A 19,615-nucleotide genomic window follows, 5' to 3' on the forward strand; every position below is an offset into this window, starting at 1 on the left:
GAAGCAAGAAGAACGTGCCAGATGGAGCGTGCCTCTCCCCGGCCTTCCCTCGCCTCTCTGGAGCATCAATCCCAGAAGGCGTCTGAGAGCAGGACCCATATTTAATATTTGGGCTTATTACGGCAGTGAGTCGCGGTGGTTGGCAGTAAATCAGACAGCGCTGGGCGACCCGTGGTGATCCTTCATCCACCGGCCTCAGTGGCCCCGGGTTGCTGCCAATCCAGACCAATTAATCAAACCCTGCTCTAATTGACTGATTAAGACCTTAATGTGTCTCCGGGAACAAGAAATGGTTGGATCGTTAAACCCTGTCATTCTCTGACTGGTGCTAAAGTGGTGGACTTTTTCGGGACAGTTTCGACAGATTCTCTGTGGAACTTTCCTTTTAGTTGGCTGGTGTGTAAATTAGATAGGCCTCATTAAAACATGTTTAATTTCCATTCGAGGAGAATGTAACCACACTAGATATGACCTTCACTGTGTTCGGTTGATGGCTTAGCCTAGCTAATTGACTGCTACCATCTGGTTATTAAAATACTTTGGCATTCAACAAAGGGAGGACACACGCCCTAGCTAGCATACATAAACAAGCAAAAGAGGAAGTTAAGTGCGTAGAATGACATGGGGCATCTTGTACCTTTACATTTTACCTGTATTTACGTGTACCCTAGCAGTAGTATTGGCTTTTCTGTTGTTCTGCAGCAACACACAGAGCGATGCTAATGGTCACGACATCATCGGCGTATAACTAACATTTCAGAACGATAGCAACCCTCTCAAGCTAACAACAAGCTAGCAGGCCAAACAGTTTAGCTGTTTATAAAGAAAGGAACAATCAGGAGTTCGACCTCACAGAGACATTCAATACACCACATATTCTTAGCTCTAACTTATTTCTCACAAGCGCATTAAAGGACTTTATGACCAACCAACCTGATCAGGGGCTAATAATTACTATTTGCTATTTGTTCAGTTTAGTTTTTTGGGGCTCCATGTCCTTAAGGAGCAGGTAAGGCATCCTTCTCTCTGGATAACTACAGGTTAGACTCTGGACATGGTTCAGATAATGCTGGTGTGGATGATGTCATCGATTAAACATTTCCCCTGAAGGAACTCAGCCAAAGGGCCCTGGCTTCTTTGTTTTGTCCTCCAAGACTAATCAATCATACACAGACTCCATCAATCAAACGCCTATCAATCTATCTGCCCCTCCTGGAAAGAGGAGGGGGGGGGCTCAACTGCATGTCAGTCAAGGTTCTCTCTCTCTCTCTCTCTCTCTCTCTCTCTCTCTCTCTCTCTCTCTCTCTCTCTCTCTCTCTCTCTCTCTCTCTCTCTCTCTCTCTCTCTCTCTCTCTCTCTCTCTCTCTCTCTCTCTCTCTCTCTCTCTCTCTCGAATTCAGTAAGTCACCTTGCCTGCAGGCTCTCACCTGTGTGGTCTGGACGTCCATCATTAAACGGCCTCTATTTTACCACCAGGTGTGATTCTGAACGTCCATTACCAGCCAATGAAAACCCTAGACGTATGATGGATGGATCGGATTCCCAGCTCGCCAAGTGGACTGGAACCACTGGCGGGCTGAATTATCCATCGTGCATCTGGCCTCACACCAACGTCACACCTGGTGGTCATAAGGACCCTTTGATGTTTTCAAACTGAAGTAAGAGAAGACAGTAGAACAGGATACAGAGAAGAGGGCTAAATTAGGGAGGGAACAAGGGAAGGACGTGTTGCAGTGAGCAGAAATAGGGAGGAAGGAGAGAGGGATAAAGTAGGGAGGGAGAGGAGAGACAGAGGGAGAGAGAGAGAAATAGGGAAGGGGAAGGAGAGAGGGATTAAGGGAGAGTAGATAGAGAAAGGAAGATGAAGGAAAGGAGTCAGAGGGAGGAAAGGAGAGGGAGGGAGAGACAGAGAGAGAGAGGCAGTAGGGAAAGCAGCGCAGGAGGGAGGGAGAGAGGAGGGAGAGAGTGAAAGAAGAGAGGGAGGGAGAGAAGAGAGAGACAGCGAGAGAGGCAGTAGAAAGAGCACAGCTAGAGGAAGAGAGGGAGGGAGAGACTGAGTGAGAGAGAGCCAGCAGGGAAAGCTGAACAAGAGGGAGCGAGGGGAGAGAGAGAGAGAGCGAGAGAGAGAGAGAGAGAGAGAGAGAGAGAGAGAGAGAGAGAGAGAGAGAGAGAGAGAGAGAGAGAGAGAGAGAGTGAAATAAGGGAGCGAGAGGCAAACCATTAATTATTTATGATGGCCTCTGCCTCTCCTGCCAGCCAGGCGCCCACTCGCCGCTTTCCTCTGACGTTTAATTTGTCTGGAAATCAGCGAGCGTGCCGGCTGATTACCGCGTCCGTCTGCCCGCGTCTCCGTCTCGCCGACAGCGGGGTGAGGACGCAAGCTGTCTCGCTCACGTGTGGGTGCGCCCTGAGCTATGAGTTTGGATAGAAAAGGGATACACGTGACGTACCCGTAACTGAGGTGAGAACAAACAGCAGATATCGGAACACATGGTAGTCGGACCGTGAACGTGACTTTAGCGTTGCGCTGTGGGCATCAGTAGAGGGAACTACACAGTGATGTCAATTATTTCAGTCTATGCTTTATTTAGACCACATGATTCAAGCTGACAAGCTTATGCTACACAAAGTGGTCAACACAACACCATATCAAGATGTATGGGATTGAAGATAAGGCAGAAACTACAAACATGGCCTCTTTGCCATTTCCGCCCAAGCCCAGAGAGACTGAAGGTTTACCTGGGTCATGAAGAACCTGTAAGCATTACTTATTTACCTCTCCACCCACTTCCAATATAAACTGAAATCGTACCTGTGTGCGAGATGCTTCATGAACGACTTCCAGAACGCAAGCTTGTTTACCTTGTGTCTCTGACTAAACATGTTGAACCTTTACCTCTCTCCAAGTCATACCGAGCCCGAAACAATGAAACAGCAATGCCTCAAAAGGATTCAAATGAGTTTTCACCAACAGGGAACCAGATTTATGCATCTGGTTTCAGGCAGCGCCACACAATGTTGACGTCCCAAACTAGTGTACCTTATGGTGAACGAGTGAGCGATTTTGGACAAGGCCCGAGGTTTATGTGGTTATCATGAGCTGGGTAACAGTGCATCCCATAATAAGCCAGGGTGAAGGCGATGGTAGAGCAGCAGCAGTCCTGGCTAACCAAACCCTGAGGGCCAAATGCTTCCCTACTGTCTGGGGCAGACGGATATTGTTTGTTTTATCGTTTATTATAGTGTATTGTGTAGGCCTATTGCAGTGTTTAGTATTGTATTGTGATATATTGTAGGCCTGTTGTAGTGTATAGTATCCTATTGTGTTATATTGTAGGCCAGTGTTTACTATGCATTGTGTTATATTGTATGTGTATTGTAGTGTGTTGTATTGTATTGTTATATTGCAGGCCATTGATGTGCATGTACTGTGTTATATTGCAGGCCTTTTGTAGTGTGTCGTATTGTATTGTGTTATGTTGTAGTGCATGTATTGTGTTATTTTGTAGGCAAGTGTAGTGTGTGTATTGTGTTATATATAAGGCCAGTGTAGTGTATTTATTGTATAGTAGTGTGTATTGTTCATAGGGTATGAGGAGGGTTTAAGACATCATATTTGCTCTCGAAGTATGCCTGGTTTAATCATTTAGGAGGTCATAAAATAAGTCAAAAACACACACGCCACACACCACACGCCACACACCACACACAGAAACACACCGACATACGGTTCGATGCTGCCACCTGGTGGTGATTTAACTCTTTAGGCAAAACGTTGCCACCGTCACGTTAAAACGATTTAAAAAACAAATAAATCATGTTGTTTATAATATATTCTCCATTTCAGTTCGTGAAGCCGTTTAATCTAAGTGTACAGGCTGATGATTATCAATATCATTTTTATCATCATCGGAATTACAAAGTCATTAGTATCAGTACATCTTGTAGAATTTAATAAATATACATCATAGGAACACCACAAATCAAGAATCACCTTCAATTAAACCTAGAACAGAGAACCTTCAAAAACTCATGGAAAAATGGTAAAAAAAAACTGCATAAGAATGTGAAGAAAGTCCACAAGAGTGATCTTTTTCATTTTATCGTAACCGTATCCATATTTTTAGATCTGTTCCCGTTACCGAGTCCCCTCTTAACGTTAATCCAAGGGGCCTCACTCTGATTGGCTGATCAGAAGCTGTGTGGGTGACATCACAGAACGTGTCGATTTTAACAAGGCCACAAAGGCTTAAGGGGTGGGATGGCCTAGAGGCTACTACTGGTCAACAAACCGGTCCTACTGGTTTACTACTGGTGTGGGTCCTGTGACCACAACCCTGTGGAACTCCCTGGCGATGACAGCGTGGCCGTTGCCGTGGGAGACCGTTGCCACGAGCAGCTTGGTGCCGGGACAGGTGGCCATGATGGACAGGTCGAGCTTCATGATCTGATGGGGCTCCAGCAACACGGCTCTGGGAGAGAGAGAGCGAGAGAGAGAGAGGTAGATAAAGACAGAGAGAGAGAGAGAGAGAGAGAGAGAGAGAGAGAGAGAGAGAGAGAGAGAGAGAGAGAGAGAGAGATAAAGACAGAGAGCGAGAGCGAGAGCGAGAGAGAGAGAGAAAGACGGAGAGAGAGGCAGTAAAAAGATAAAATAGAGTGATCGAGAAAGACAAAGAAAGGGGCAGAAATGGATAGACAAATTCAGATTCAGCGATCAGTAAGGGGAACCTCTGCTCAACATGTTGCTCCCCCCCCCCGCTGCCACATTGCCTATCCTGATGTGTCTTAAGTTTCTGCTCTGTCAGAGGCTAATGCCCCGTCCTCCTAGCTCTGATTGGTCCTATCCTTTCTGTACTTCTGGGAGAGGGTTCCTTCCAATGGAGGCCAGACCAATCTGCAGAGGCTCCAAAGTGTGACCGTGCTGCAGGGTCAGGGGGGGTCTCAACAGGCTAGAGGCATATGAACCGTGTCGATGACATCACGGGGTCCCTTCCCCTCTGTGGGCAGAGCGGGTCGGTTAAGGACAGTGTGTCGCCCCTCACTGAATAATTGAGATGGGAGGAGGGCGTACAGGTGACACAATCAGGGAAATACCGCGGGCTAGTCCGACCAGAACCCCCCAACGGCATTCCACACCACATTCCCCAGAGAACATTCCCAGAATAACCACAAACCAAAATAACCGCTACAGTTAAAAAGATGAAAAACAGACGATAAGAGAGAGCGAGAGAAAGTGCCCTCCCTGTCCATGCTCCTTAGCGATGGTTTTCTCAATTCACTGGAAAGCGGTTCATTTTATTTAAGATGGCCAAGCCCAAAGAACTCCTTCACAGACAAACTTGTTGTGTTCGTTTTATTTGGTCACTTTCAGTTCAAGACTTTCCTGCTTTGCTGACTCATCCCATTTTGTAGGTGTGTCAAAGTGTCAAAAAGTAACTCTTTGTTGGTTTCCTTTGTCATTTCTGTGTCGTTTTGAACCATTTCCCTGTGTTGTGTTACCTGGAGTAGAGTTTTGCCTGGAACAGTCCGAAGCCTTCCAGTGTGAGAACTGCCTTGCTCAGAGGCATGGTCAGGGCGTTGGTGAAGGAGACGTGGACCGCATGCTCGGTCTTCACCTGGACACTGTCTCCGCCCTGCACCTGGGGAGCAGAACTCACCTGGTTAAGGTTACACTCACCTGGTTACAGGTAACACTCAGCTGGTTACAGGTGAGTCACCCGGTTATAGGTGAGTCACCTGGTTAAAGGGGGAACCCTCCTAGGTAAGACTAACCTGGTTACAAGGGACTAGAGATGATAGAAGAGTAGAGAGAGAGACAAAGAGAGTGAGCGAGAGAGAGAGTGCAGATGTGTTGGGGTACCTGGATGAAGATGTGTGAGAGAGAGAGGGAGAGGGAGAGGGAGAGGGAGAGAGAGAGAGAGAGAGAGAGAGAGAGAGAGAGAGAGAGAGAGAGAGAGAGAGAGAGAGAGAGACAGAGAGAGTGCAGGTGGGTGGGGGTACCTGGAAGGAGATGTGGGGGGAGGGGAGGCTGAACTCCTCGGTGGCCAGAACCCTCTCCTTGGTGCTGGTATCCTTGACGACCACCGTCGCGTTGACGATGTCCGTGCAGGTCAGCAAGGACTCGTAGTCAGAGGGGAGAATGGAGTGGTGGAGATCCACCACTGGGGAGGAAGAGAGAGAGGGGAGGGAGGAGAGGAGGGGAGGAGAGAGGAGAGAGGGGGAGAGAGGGGAAAGAGGAGAAGGGATAAGGGAGAGGAGAGAAGAGGGAAAAGAAGAGAATTAAAGAGGGGGGGGAAGAGAGGGAAGGAGAGTAGAGAGGAGAGGGGGGAGGAAGAGAGAGGAGAAAGGGGAGAGGAGAAGGGAGAGGAGAGAGGAGGGAGAGAGGGGAAATGAGAGGGGAGAGGAGGAAAGAGGGGAGATGGGAGGAGAAGGGAGAGGGAGGGGAGAGGACAAGAGAGAGGAGAGGAGGAGATAAGGTGGTAGTAAGGAGGAGGAGAGAGGGGGAGCAAGAGGAGAGAGGAGGAGAGGAGAGGGCAGAGAGAAGAAGAAAGAAGAGGAGAGAACGAGAGAGAATATGAAAGGGAGAAGAGGGAGAGGAAGAGAGGAGAGGAAGAGAGGAAGAGAGGAGAGGAAGAGAGGAAGAGAGGAGAGGAAGAGAGGACGAGGGGAGAGGAGAGGATGAGAGGAGAGGAAGAGAGGACGAGGGGAGAGGAGAGGAGGAGAGGACGAGGGGAGAGGAGAGGATGAGCGAGAGAGAGGAGGGAGAGGACGAGTGAAGAGGAAAGAAAAGGAGGCGAGAGGTGGGGAGAGTTATGAACATTTGAACACACTCTGTGGACACCCTGTCGGGACAGCGAGCCGGGCGGCCAGAAGGACCACGGTGGAGGGGCCGACAGAGAGACTACAGCGGGCTAAGTGGAGCTCAGCCGGGGTGTCATACCTTCCCCGGCCTGCAGGTGGAGCTCCTTGTGGACGTTGTGGACGTGTCCAGAAGGGGTGCGCAGCCGTTGCTTGTCCGAACTGCTTCAGCTGCGCGTGGAGGTTGGGGGGCCACCGCAGTAGTAACCGACGGCGACCGCAGCGGTTGCTCAGGCTGACGCACAGGCGGATGCTCCTGCCCAGCGCAGGGACTTCCTCTAGCGCCAGCGACACGCTGAGGCTGGGCGAGAGACCTTGGGGGGGGGGGGGGGGGAAGAGAGAGAGAGAGAAGAGAGAGAGAGAGAGATAGAGAGAGAGATAGAGAGATAGAGAGAGAGAGATAGAGAGAGAGAGAGAGAGAGAGGATGAGGAGAGAGTAGAGATAGCGAGAAGAGGAGAGAGAGAGAGAGAGAGAGATAAGAGAGAGAGAGAGAGATATAATCTCAAACCAGTCTTGCGTGAAAGTGTGTGACCTCAAAGTCTCGGTAACTTGTATTAATGTCTTTAGCGTGCTAACCTGTTTCAGCTGCCCACTTAGCCGTAGAATCGAGATTTCGCTTGGCCCCTAATATGGAATAATGAAAAACAACCAGAAATGATTAGGCAGAGAAATTACGAAAAAATGACATCAAATGTTTGCACAAAAAGTGTTCCGCTTGATTCTAGTTAGTGACTGGATTCTAATTCAAAGGTTTACACACACACACACACACACACACACACACACACACACACACACACACACACACACACACACACACACACACACACACACACACACACACACACACACACACACACACACACACACACACACACTTATCAAGGAACATTCTGATTCCGATTCAGCTTTGTTGGCCAGGTTTGCGTAACTAACAAAGAATTTGACTTTGGTTAACCCTTTGCTCTCAAAGTCAACACTCAACACCTAACCTATCGCTAATATATATAAAAAGAAAGCACAAGACGAACAGTACGAAATATAAATATACTGTTAAGTATACAGTACATTCTCACTCAGTCACTCAGTCACTCAGTCACACACACACACACACACACACACACACACACACACACACACACACACACACACACACACACACACACACACACACACACACACACACACACACACACTTATCAGGTGGAATTCACTCACACTCATACTCATACACACACACAGTTATCAGTTGGAATTCACTCACACACACACACACACACACACTCACACACACACACACACTCACACACACACACACACACAGACGCTGCGGGCCCCTAGCCTCACCGGTGGGGCCCTTGTACAGGCGCGTGAGGTCCTCCGGCCGGTCGGCCCCGGGGGTCTTGGTGCAGACGAGCCGCCCCACGGAGGTCCGGTCCACCGCCCGCCCGAGGACCCGGTCCCGGTCCAGGATCACCCGCACCACGTCGGCGTCCACCGCCGCGAACACGAAGGCCGTGTCGTAGGGGACCCCCACCGCCGCACGCCGCACCGCCCAGACCGGGGCCGGCCCGCAGCAGAACTCCCCTGGGGGGGGGGGGGGGGGGAGAGAGAGAGACCGTCACCCCCCTGTCTGTCCAGTCACACCCTCCATCCTCCTCCACCGTCACACGGCACGGAGACAGCTCTGATATACCTGCTGCTGGAGCAGGCTCACAGCAGGAGGAGGGGGGGAGGGGGGGGGGACACCCTGACACCCTGGTCACTGGGGGACGACGACGACGACACCCTGACACCCTGGTCACTGTGGGGGGGGAGGGGGGGGAGACACCCTGACACCCTGGTCACTGTGGGGGGGGGGGGGGGGGGGGAGACACCCTGGTCACTTTGGGGGGGACGGACACCCTGGTCACTGTGGGGGGGGGGGGGGGGAGACACCCTGACACCCTGGTCACTGTGGGGGGGGGGGGGGGGGAGACACCCTGACTCCCTGGTCACTGTGGGGGTCCAGTTGATTCCTCCTGCTAGGTCATGCTCCCAGCAGTGAGCACACCAGGCTTTTCCAAATCGCTCACTCAACTGGGGGGGGGGGGGGGTCAGACTCCCTGTTCTCAACCAATCAGAGCGCAGAGCCTCCATTGTACCCCGTAAGACACGCATCGTGTCCCGTGACCCCAGAGCGCCCCCCCCCCCCCCCCCCCCGCTCCTCGCCCTCCTCCCTGTACGGAGGACTGTGGGACGGGCGGGGGTGTAGCCATAGGGTGTGAGTCTGAGTGGCGGTCCTACCTGCACTCCTCTCCTGGGGGGTGGGGTCCAGCACCTGCCAGCCCCCGAACCCGGAGCCCAGGTCTGGCCTCTCCATCCAGCACTCCACCCACACATGGAAGTTCCTACACACACACACACACACACACAGGTACACACACACACAGGCACACGCGCACACACACACACACACACACACACACATGCAGGTACACACACACACACACACACAGGTACACACACACACACAGACACACACACAAAAATTGTAATGCTGAAATTGAATCCAACACTCACACCATATCAGTTGACGACATTATCTAAATAATATCCCCATATCAAAAATAACATAACATTCAGAAGTGTCTTTTCGACTTCCACTCGAGTTGCACAGTGCGGCAGAGCGTTTGAAAAGGCATTGTAAGACAGACAGTCTGCATCAGCGTGAGACTACAACGCTGCCAGCGGCTTCCCTCAGACGGATGTCTCTGGACGTTTCATGCGGATTGTAGACAAAATGTGGACAAAACAGAGAACATTTCTTATTACGGTGCCTTGTAGTGTTTTACATTTTGGTAGTGGCACTTTGGCGGGATTGATCGATATAGAATGGAGAGTCCTTACTGGGTTGAAACCAGTCTGAACCACCATTCGTGGGGAGGACCTCCGGAGCTCCTACCCATGACAGGCCGCGCGATGCCGTCGCCACGGTGACCGCGTGATGCCGTCGCCACCGTGGCAACGGCATCACGCGGTCAACCGTGGCGATGGCCTTGCGCGGTCACCGTGGCGACGCGGCCAAACCTACCAGACGCTGTCCCTGGAGCGCCGCGGGCACTTCTCCCCCCGCCGGGTGAACACCTCCTCGATCACCAGGTTCCCGTTGGTGTCGTGGGCCGCGTTGAAGACCGTCACCACGCGGGACGGGACCCCCAGCACCCGCATCACTGAGGGGGGACGGGGAGAGACGCTGTTACCGGGTGGAGGAACTGGGACGGGACCCCCATTACCCACAACCCTGTTACTGGGGGTGAGATAGCCTGGTCAGGCCTAAAAAAAAAAAAGCTTGGTTCCTGTTGTTTGTCAGTTGAGGTCATCGGTAGGTAGGGAATTTATTTTATTTTTTTATTTTATTTTTTCCAGCGGCAGCGAATGATAGGTAGCTTGTTTTCATTTAAAAACGAGAAAAATTCGCTCATCCTTGTACAGAATGAAGAGGTGCTGTACATAAACGTAATTATAGTTTGCATCAAAAAAATATATATACTTTTTTTTGTTTTTATAAAGCTCATAAAATAATTTGGGTCGCACATAAATTGACAGGGTCGGTTGGAAACCGGAACCACACAAAACAATTTTTTAGGCCTCACTGGGGACCCCAGACTCCCACGTTAACCACCACCACCACCAAGCAGTCCCATCCACAACTACCCCAGCCATCATCTCCACCCCCTACACCCACCAGCTCCACCCACCACCTCCACCCACCGCCCCCCCGCCCACCTGTGCAGAGGACGCAGGCGAACACCCAGCACTGGCCGTAGCGGACGGGCCTGAAGTCGGAGTCGGCCCAGCGGGTCAGGATTTCGGCGCTGCCGTTCCACTCGGTGGGCGCCACGCCCCCGCCGTAGCGCCCGTCCCACTTCCCCTGCAGCACGCCGCGGTCGTCGTTACAGTTCACCTGGCCGGGGGGAGAGAGAGAGGTGAGGGGGGGGGGGGCGGGACCCAGCGCGACGCCGGCCCCGCCCCCCCCCGTCGCTACGTCAGGGGGAAGGCCCGTCGCGGACAGGGGGAGCGGGTAGTTGGGGCGGGAGCACAGGCCTCTGGCTGACGGGGGGACCTCCTGGGTTCAGCCCCCCGGACCTCCTCTGAGCCTCGTGTTCAGAAAGTTTTCATCGAACAACATTGATGGATTTCACTTTTCTGGTGAATATGCCTTAAAATCGAATATATATTCACCATTTAGTAATTTAGTGGCTGCTCTTATCCAAATAAAATACTTACAGTGAATTCCGATGCATTTCATTAAGGAGCAGGTAGGGGTTATACAGTACAGAGAGAGGTGATCAACGAGAAGGTAGGGGTTAGACAGTACAGAGACAGGTCGTTAAGGAGCAGGTAGGGGTTAGACAGTACAGAGAAAGGTGATCAACGAGAAGGTAGGGGTTAGACAGTACAGAGACAGGTCATTAAGGAGCAGGTAGGGGTTAGACAGTACAGAGACAGGTCATTAAGGAGCGGGTAGGGGTTAGACAGTACAGAGACAGGTCACTAAGGAGCAGGTAGGGGTTAGACAGTACAGAGACAGGTCGTTAAGGAGCAGGTAGGTGTTGGACAGTACAGAGACAGGTCATTAAGGAGCAGGTAGGGGTTAGACAGTACAGAGACAGGTCATTAAGGAGCAGGTAGGGGTTAGACAGTACAGAGACAGGTCATTAAGGAGCAGGTAGGGGTTAGACAGTACAGAGACAGGTCATTAAGGAGCAGGTAGGGGTTAGACAGTACAGAGACAGGTCATTAAGGAGCAGGTAGGGGTTAGACAGTACAGAGACAGGTCATTAAGGAGCAGGTAGGGGTTAGACAGTACAGAGACAGGTCATTAAGGAGCAGGTAGGGGTTAGACAGTACAGAGACAGGTCATTAAGAAGCAGGTAGGGATGAGACAGTACAGAGACAGGTCATTAAGGAGCAGGTAGGGGTTAGAAAGTACAGAGACAGGTCGTTAAGGAGCAGGTAGGGGTTAGACAGTACAGAGACAGGTCGTTAAGGAGCAGGTAGGGGTTAGACAGTACAGAGACAGGTCATTAAGGAGCAGGTAGGGGTTAGGGAGTACAGACACAGGTCACTAAGGAGCAGGTAGGGGTTAGACAGTACAGAGACAGGTCATTAAGGAGCAGGTATCATCAATCCCGAGGTCATTGTATGTAGGCTGTAAGGAGGTCCTCACCATGGCACAGACCACCCTGCTCAGGTAGACGGGGTCCGAGCGCCTCACGTAGTCCACCTGCTCGTTACGCAGGTGCTGAGGACTCACCTGGAGCAGGCTCAGACACGCCTCCAACACCAGGGGCTCGTACTGGGAACACACACACACGGGATATACAACACACAGTACACAACGCAACCACAACACATACACAATACAAACACGCCACACACGATATACAACACACAGAACACGATATGCAATACTAAAAGAACACACACACCATACACAATATACTGTACAACACACAATACACAATATACAACAAACAGTACACAATATTCAACACAGAGTACACAATATACAACACATAGTACACGATATAAAACACAAACACCCGAAGACCTATGACGTTGTGGTGTAAGCCGGGGGCTCCTGGAAGCCTCAAGACCGACAACCCTTCTTTCAACCAGGAGGAACATACGATTGGAACCTGGAATGTAAGGACTGTGTACCAAGCAGGAAAAGCAGCTCAAATAGCACCAGAGATGAGAAATGACAACCTGGTGCTATTGGGGATTAGTGAGGCAAGATGGACACAAGCTGGTCAGACGTGGCTCAGGAGCGAAGGAATGCCGCTATATTGAGGCCATGAAGAGAAAAACGCCCCACATACTGAAGGCGTGGCCCTCATGCTATCACAATCAGCACAGAGAGCACTGATAGGGTGGGAGGCACATGGACCAAGAATCCTTACACCGTCTTTCAGAACAACAAAAGAGAATATAAGCATGAATGTAATCCAATGCTACGCATCCATCAACCGTTAACCATGAGGAAGGAACAAAATATGAGTTCTACAACAGACTACAGAACATCTTGGGTAACTACTCAGAGAAAGATATGACGCTCCTTGTGGTAGACTTGAACGCAACGATAGGAAAAAACAACATTGTATGTGTAGAAGTGATGGGAAGACACGGACTGGGAGAAATGAACAACAACCGAGAGAAGCTTCTAGATATCTGTGCGTCAAACAAACTGGTCGTTGGAGGCAGTATATTTCCCCACAAGAATATACATAAGGCAATATGGGTGTCGCCGGATCATGTTACGGTAAAACCAAATAGATCACATCTGCATTAACAAGAAGTTCAAGAGAAGACTACAGGATGTGAGAAGAGGAGCAGATATTGCATAAGACCACTAAAGAAGGACAGGACAGCGCACAGCGGAAACAGAAATAAATACAACGTGAACCTGCTAACGGAAGAACAAATTCAAGAAGACTATAGCGTCAAACTCTCCAACAAATATGAACCTCTGCGAGATCTACTAGAACAGGAGAACAGCATCGACAAGCAGAATGCCATCTTTCTTCCTGTATTGGATTATGGCCAACATCTTATGCATGAATGCTGCCTCAATAACCCTACAAGTCCTCAATACAGTTTACCATGGTGCACCATGCTTTATCTTAACAGCCAAATCACGCACTCATCATTGCTCTCTCTATAAGTCGACTGGTTTTAGCTCTCTCTCATTATGAAGAGACCCATTGACATATTTTCATCTATAAATGGTATTATTGGCAAATTGCCTTCATATTTATCTGATCTTTTGTCCCAAATGCACTCATCTTATAGTTTGCATTGAAATAATTGTATACTCTTAGACACTCCAAGAACACTGACTGAGCTAGGTAAGACAGCTTTTAATTTTGCGGCTCCCTGGTACTGTAATCTCCTTCAAAAAGATCTCTGTTGCTATTCCTCTTAGCCATTTAAAAAGAATACTCAGACACCGTAGATCTGATGGCTGTAACTTCTTTCACTAACACACCCTTCATTGTGTTTCAGTGTTTTCTTGTGGGTTATCTGTCTTGCTTCGACTCACCTGTTCGATTGTAATTTTATCTTCCCAGTGTTATATGCTTTGTTGAACCTATCTTTTCTGTGCTCTGTTTTTGTGTTTCGTAAAAAAAAATTGCAATGTCTTCATGCTCTGGTTCTATGTCTTGTCGTATTTTTGTGTAACGTCTAGGTGGTCTGTTTCTATGTTTCGTCATGTTTTTTGTGCAATATCTTTATGTCTATATGGCAGGGCTCCCTTGAAAAAGAGGCTAAAGGTCTCAATGGGACTCAATGGGATAAATAATGGTTAAATTAAAAATATTAAATATTTTTGTGATTATACCCTTGATGATGATTCAAGGGTATAATGATTAGTATAATGATTATACCCTTCGTATAATCATTGAACAAACCTTAGAGTGGAACTCCCCATTGTATATCAACTTTGTTGGCTACGAAAAAGCTTTCGATAGCGTGTCTGGAAACTATTGAGAAATCATGGAGTGCCCACCAAACTAGGGAACATGATTAAAAACAGCTATGAGGGAATGACTTGTAGAGTTATACATGAGGGACAACTCACTAACAACTACTAATTGACTCACTGCTTGTTATCCCCATTCCTGTGTCTCCTAGTAATCGACTTGGCACTACTTTCACACAATCTCCATCACATACAAGAGAAGAAGACTCTAATCCAATGACACTCGAAGAAATACAACTGGAAGAAGTGGAGTCTTTTTCCTACTTGGGCAGCATCATCAACAAAGGGAGGGACAGATGCAGAATTCAGAATATACCCCCCCAAGGGGTGTCAAGGCATGAGAAGAAGAAGACACATGATATACAACACACAGTATACACACACAAGACAAACACAAAAAATAAACATAAACACACACACCATGCATAATATACAAGACACACAATAAACAATACAAACACAACACATAAACAACCCGCACACCATGCACGATATGATACAAGACACACAATAAACAACACAAACACAACACATACACAATACAAACACAACACACACCACACACAATATACAACACACAGTACACGATGTACAACACACACACACACAATACATACACAAAATACAACACACCACACTTGATATACAAGACACACAATCCACAACACAAACACAACCCATACACAATACAAACAAAACGCACACCCTACATGATAGACAACACACAATACACGATCTACAACACACAGTACACAATATATAGCACACTCAATGCATACACACACAATGCAAACACAACACACACCTGGCCGAAGGCCCAGGGCCGGCTGCTGACGTTGTGGGGGGTCCCCATGTAGACCAGGCCGCAGTCGCTCTGGACGTACTCCTGGAGGAGAGGCTCCACGGGCATGTACACAGAGTCCTCTGGGGGGGAGACACACACACAGACATGCACACACACACACACACACACACACACACACACGGAGAAAGCACACTCACAAACACATACACATGGAGACAGCACACACACACACACACACACACACACACACACACACATACACACAAACAAACACACACACGGAGACGGCAGACACACACAAACGGAGACAGCATAAAGACACACAAACACATACACACACACCACACACACACAAATACACACACACGGAGACATCACACACACACACACACACACACAGGACACATCAGCCCCTGCTCATCATAAGTCACTATGTTATCGTTAAACACGAATCGTCGACCGTTAATAATGAATAATTCACACAATATCGATCTAATGCTTCAATTGTTCTCAGCCTCGCTCTTCCGAGTAACGCCTAACTGCCAATGTAACATGTAACGCGAGTCAGCGGCTGTGATTGGTCGATGCCAGTGAAATAAGGGACTTGCAGCCACGTGATTGGACGATCCCGGTAACCATAGCGACCCCATACCTTTGCTCCAGGGGTTGCAGAGCAGGACGAAGCTGCCCACCACGTAGTGCCGGTCGCCCGCTGGGCCCTCGATCTGCACCGCCAGCCTGTAGAGGCCCACGGAGGCCGAAGCAGGGGAGCACAGTTGGATGGTGGCTGACATGGGATGCACGTCCCCGGGGGAGCAGTGGGCCGACCAGCCGGGGCCGGGCGACCAACTCCTGGAACACTGAACTGGGACCGTCTCCACTAGACTGCCTGTATGGGTTGTGTGTGTGTGTGTGTGTGTGTGTGTGTGTGTGTGTGTGTGTGTGTGTGTGTGTGTGTGTGTGTGTGTGTGTGTGTGTGTGTGTGTGTGTGGGGGTGACAGAAATTTAGATCAACAGTCATTTAACAGACCACCACCATTATCAGATACACCTTGATAGACGATGCAGAATCAAATACACAAACACACGCACACGTGATGCACAAATTCACACAAGCACACACACACGCACGTGATGAACTCATGCACGCACACGCATACACACACGTGATTAACACATGCACACACACAAACACACACACACACACACACACACACACACACACACACACACACACGTGAAGAACACACACACGCACACAAACACACACACACAAACACCATTATGAACACACACAAACAAACACACCAAAACACATACACGCACACACACACACGCGCTTCTGGTTCCCGCCGTACCCAGGAGGACCTGGAAGACGAGGCCCTCGGTGCGGGGGCTCCACGACCGGCCCTGGAACAGCAGCATGAGCTTGAAGGGCTGCCCACGCCGGAGCACCAGGTCCTGGGAGCCCAGGCCCAGCGTGTGGTGGGCCCTCTGGTTCTCATGAGCCCCCAGGCCCAGCGTGTGGTGGGCCCTCTGGTTCTCATGAGCCTCCATGTTCACAAAGCGCAGAACGCAGGGCTCCTCCTCTGGGGGGAGGAGGGGGGAGAGGAGAAGAGGGGAGGGGAGGGAAGAGGGAGAGGGGGGAGAGGAGGGGAGGGGAGAGGAGAGGAGGGGAGGGGAGAGGAGAGGGGGGACGAGGAGAGAGGAGGGGAGAGGAGAGGAGGAGAGGAGAGGGGGGGAGAGGAAGGGAGAGGAGAGGGGGAAAGGAGAGGAGGAGAGGAGAGGGGGAGAAAGGAGAGGAGGAGAGGAGAGGGGGGAAAAGGAGAGGAGAGGAGAGGGGGGAGAGGAGGGGAGAGGAGAGGAGGAGAGGAGAGGGGGGGAGAGGAGGGGAGAGGAAGGGAGAGGAGAGGGAGAGGAGAGGGGGGGAGGGGAGAGGAGGAGAGGAGAGGGGGGGAATGGAGAGGGGAGGAGGGGGGAGAGGAGAGGGAGAGGAGAGGGGGGCGAGGAGGGGAGGGGAGATGAGGGGAGGGGAGAGGAGGGGAGGAGAGGGGGGGAGAGGAGAGGGGGGGAGAGGAAGGGAGAGGAGAGGGGGAGAGGAGGGGAGAGGGAGAGGAGAGAAAAGGGAAGAGAAGAGTGGGAAAGGAGGAGAACAGAGCAGGAAGAGAGAAGGAGGAGGAGGGGGAGGGGGGGAGGAGGGGGGAGACAGGTAGAAACTTGGTCATGCAGCTCTTTGAGTTTTTGTGTCTCTAGTCCTATATTGATTAGTTTTTACCCGTTGCGTGAAAACGTTTTGCAAAACTTGGCTCATCGTGTCAAACCTCAACATACAAGCAAATAACACAACACTGAGAAATATACCATTCACATCGATGTCAAATTGAAACTCTGCTATGAATACCTAACAAACCCATGTCAAATTGTCACTGATGACAAAATGATACACACTTTCAGATCAGCAGCAACACACTAGTCTACTTTATATAAACAGAAGTCTTCCATATTCACTGTTTTTATTCACTTCCACAGAAGGCACGGTTTCCAACCAAAAAATCAAATGCTCAATACTGTACAGTGAAGTACGGTATTTTACAGTGCAGTAAATTCAGTTTAAGCAAACAAAATAAATAAAATACTCTGAAAATCATGGCAATTGTGCGTGGGTTGGCTCATGGATCCTCGCCTTGTGTGCCAAATCAATCCATGGATTGACCTTACCTCAATGTCTCCGCAGGCCTGTTCCATTACCTGCAGCAGAGGCAGTTACCCTCGAAGGCTTATGGAGCCACACATGATATATTTCCCCTGCGCTGCCCTGGGACATGCACAATTGCCCTTTGGCTATTTTGTAGCTGGCTGATTGGTGGTCAGTATTGTGAGGAAGTGTTTTCAGGTGTGTATTTAAGTATTTTAAATTTCCCAATGTGTTTTGCATTTTGAATAGACGTGTTTTCCCAATGGTACGCTGAGATTACATTTTTTAACTAAGCACCTTATGTATGAAAGTGTGTGTAGTGTGCAGCAGCAAGTGTGTTGCAGAAAGGAGCAAGTGTGTTGCACAATTGCAACTAAAGTGCAAAGCAGCGCTTTTGTTTTAGGGATAGTTACATCTGTTTAAGTTATAGCAACAAAAACTCTAACTTGTGTTACTTTGGTCTAAGCAAGTGTCTATAGTGGTCAAGCAATTGAAAAAAACTGTAAATACCTTCAATGTTCTTTAAAGTTTGCTCAAACCTCGAACCCCAAAAAGTTGACTGAATATTATGAACCATCCTTTATGTGGTTCGGTACATCAGTTGTTCCCAACCTTATCATCACCCTGACCTCTTGATGTTTCTGGGGACCACCAGTTTAACCCGATCAACTGCCCCAACCATGTATTCATGAGCCACGACTCCCCCACAGGTTAGGAAACATTGGCTTCACATAGCGCTCCCCTCACACACAGCATTCCTCCCTTTGTGGTGAGAGGTCAGCCGGAGACAACATAGTTGTCATGTTTAGAGATCTCTCGTCTCACTGCTGTAGTTTGGCTCACTGCAGGCCATTCAAGACCAATTAAAACCCACGTTTCAGTACAGGGAGGTGATCATAAAACTGCAATACACTCAATGCATATTTGTGTGGAGATGACAGCCGGAGACAACATAGTTGTCATGTTTCGAGATTCCTCGTCTCACTACAAATAGTGAGACTACAGCAGTACAGTATTACTTTCTGTAGTTTGGCCCACTGCAGGCCATTAATGACCAATTAAAACCATCTTTCTTATGACAGGGAAGTGATCAGTACTCCGCAAAACACTCGGAACAGGGGATACGGCTGGGAGCAGCCGGATGTACAACTGTTGATAAAAGACCCCAAATTATACTAGAGAACATTCTTAACGTGTGTGTGTGTGTGCGTGTGTGCGCGCTCACCATGGTAGCTCCGCCATGCACAGGGATGCACAGCCTGGTAGCACATCATCCGACGTCTCACTAGTCCCTTATCAGTTTAAGTGACATGCAGACCTACGCCTGTCACTGATATAGTCTCTCTCGCTCTCTATCTCCCTCCCTCCCTCCCTCCCCTCATATGTCCCTCGCCCCTCCCCCTCTCTCTCTATATATCTGTCTGTCATACAAACTCTAGGGTTAATTCGGTTCAGGATAGGATACAAGGATAATAGTTCACTAAATATATATATTGAATCTAAAATATGTAGTATATGTGTTTACATACCAATATTAAATTAGTAAAAAAGGACAGGACATACATATTTACATCTAAAACAAATAACTACATCCAGAATTGTAACATTGTTATGAAACTCTTAGTGAAAGCAAGAAAAAAAGACTTCTGTTGAGCGAGCTTTAACAACGAAGTTTGATTGTTCGCATCACCCATGATATTAATATCACTGCTGCCCTCTAGCGGTAGA

At 49.3% G+C, this 19,615-nt stretch overlaps 1 protein-coding gene across 1 annotated transcript; it reads right to left on the reverse strand.

Moving 5' to 3' along the window:
- Positions 1-3,606: 3,606 nt before the first annotated feature.
- LOC130381369 (protein-glutamine gamma-glutamyltransferase 2-like) lies at positions 3,607-19,174 on the reverse strand. Its single transcript, XM_056588998.1, has 15 exons — positions 19,113-19,174; positions 16,551-16,781; positions 15,845-16,081; positions 15,193-15,311; positions 12,072-12,200; positions 10,628-10,805; positions 9,933-10,071; positions 9,146-9,249; positions 8,207-8,446; positions 7,436-7,483; positions 7,067-7,172; positions 6,941-7,023; positions 6,001-6,161; positions 5,500-5,639; positions 3,607-4,472 (listed from the first exon to the last, which is right to left on the reverse strand). The coding sequence occupies exons 1-15, from the start codon at positions 19,159-19,161 to the stop codon at positions 4,298-4,300; spliced, it is 2,139 nt and encodes a 712-aa protein (XP_056444973.1). The 5' UTR covers positions 19,162-19,174; the 3' UTR covers positions 3,607-4,297.
- Positions 19,175-19,615: the final 441 nt, after the last annotated feature.

Source organism: Gadus chalcogrammus, chromosome 1, assembly GCF_026213295.1.
Source record: "Gadus chalcogrammus isolate NIFS_2021 chromosome 1, NIFS_Gcha_1.0, whole genome shotgun sequence".
Classification (NCBI taxonomy): domain Eukaryota; kingdom Metazoa; phylum Chordata; class Actinopteri; order Gadiformes; family Gadidae; genus Gadus; species Gadus chalcogrammus.

What these genes read in the sequence shown, in the direction of transcription:
- LOC130381369 (XM_056588998.1), bottom strand. Translation starts at nt 19,161, where the DNA reads ATGATGTGCTACCAGGCTGTGCATCCCTGTGCATGGCGGAGCTACCAT. An exon ending in GGCCCTGGGCCTTCGGCCAG is followed by an intron (nt 12,201 to 15,192) that starts GTGTGTGTTGTG and finishes GTGTGTTCCCAG; the next exon opens with TACGAGCCCCTGGTGTTGGA. An exon ending in CCCCCCACATCTCCTTCCAG is followed by an intron (nt 5,640 to 6,000) that starts GTACCCCCACCC and finishes TCTGCTCCCCAG; the next exon opens with GTGCAGGGCGGAGACAGTGT.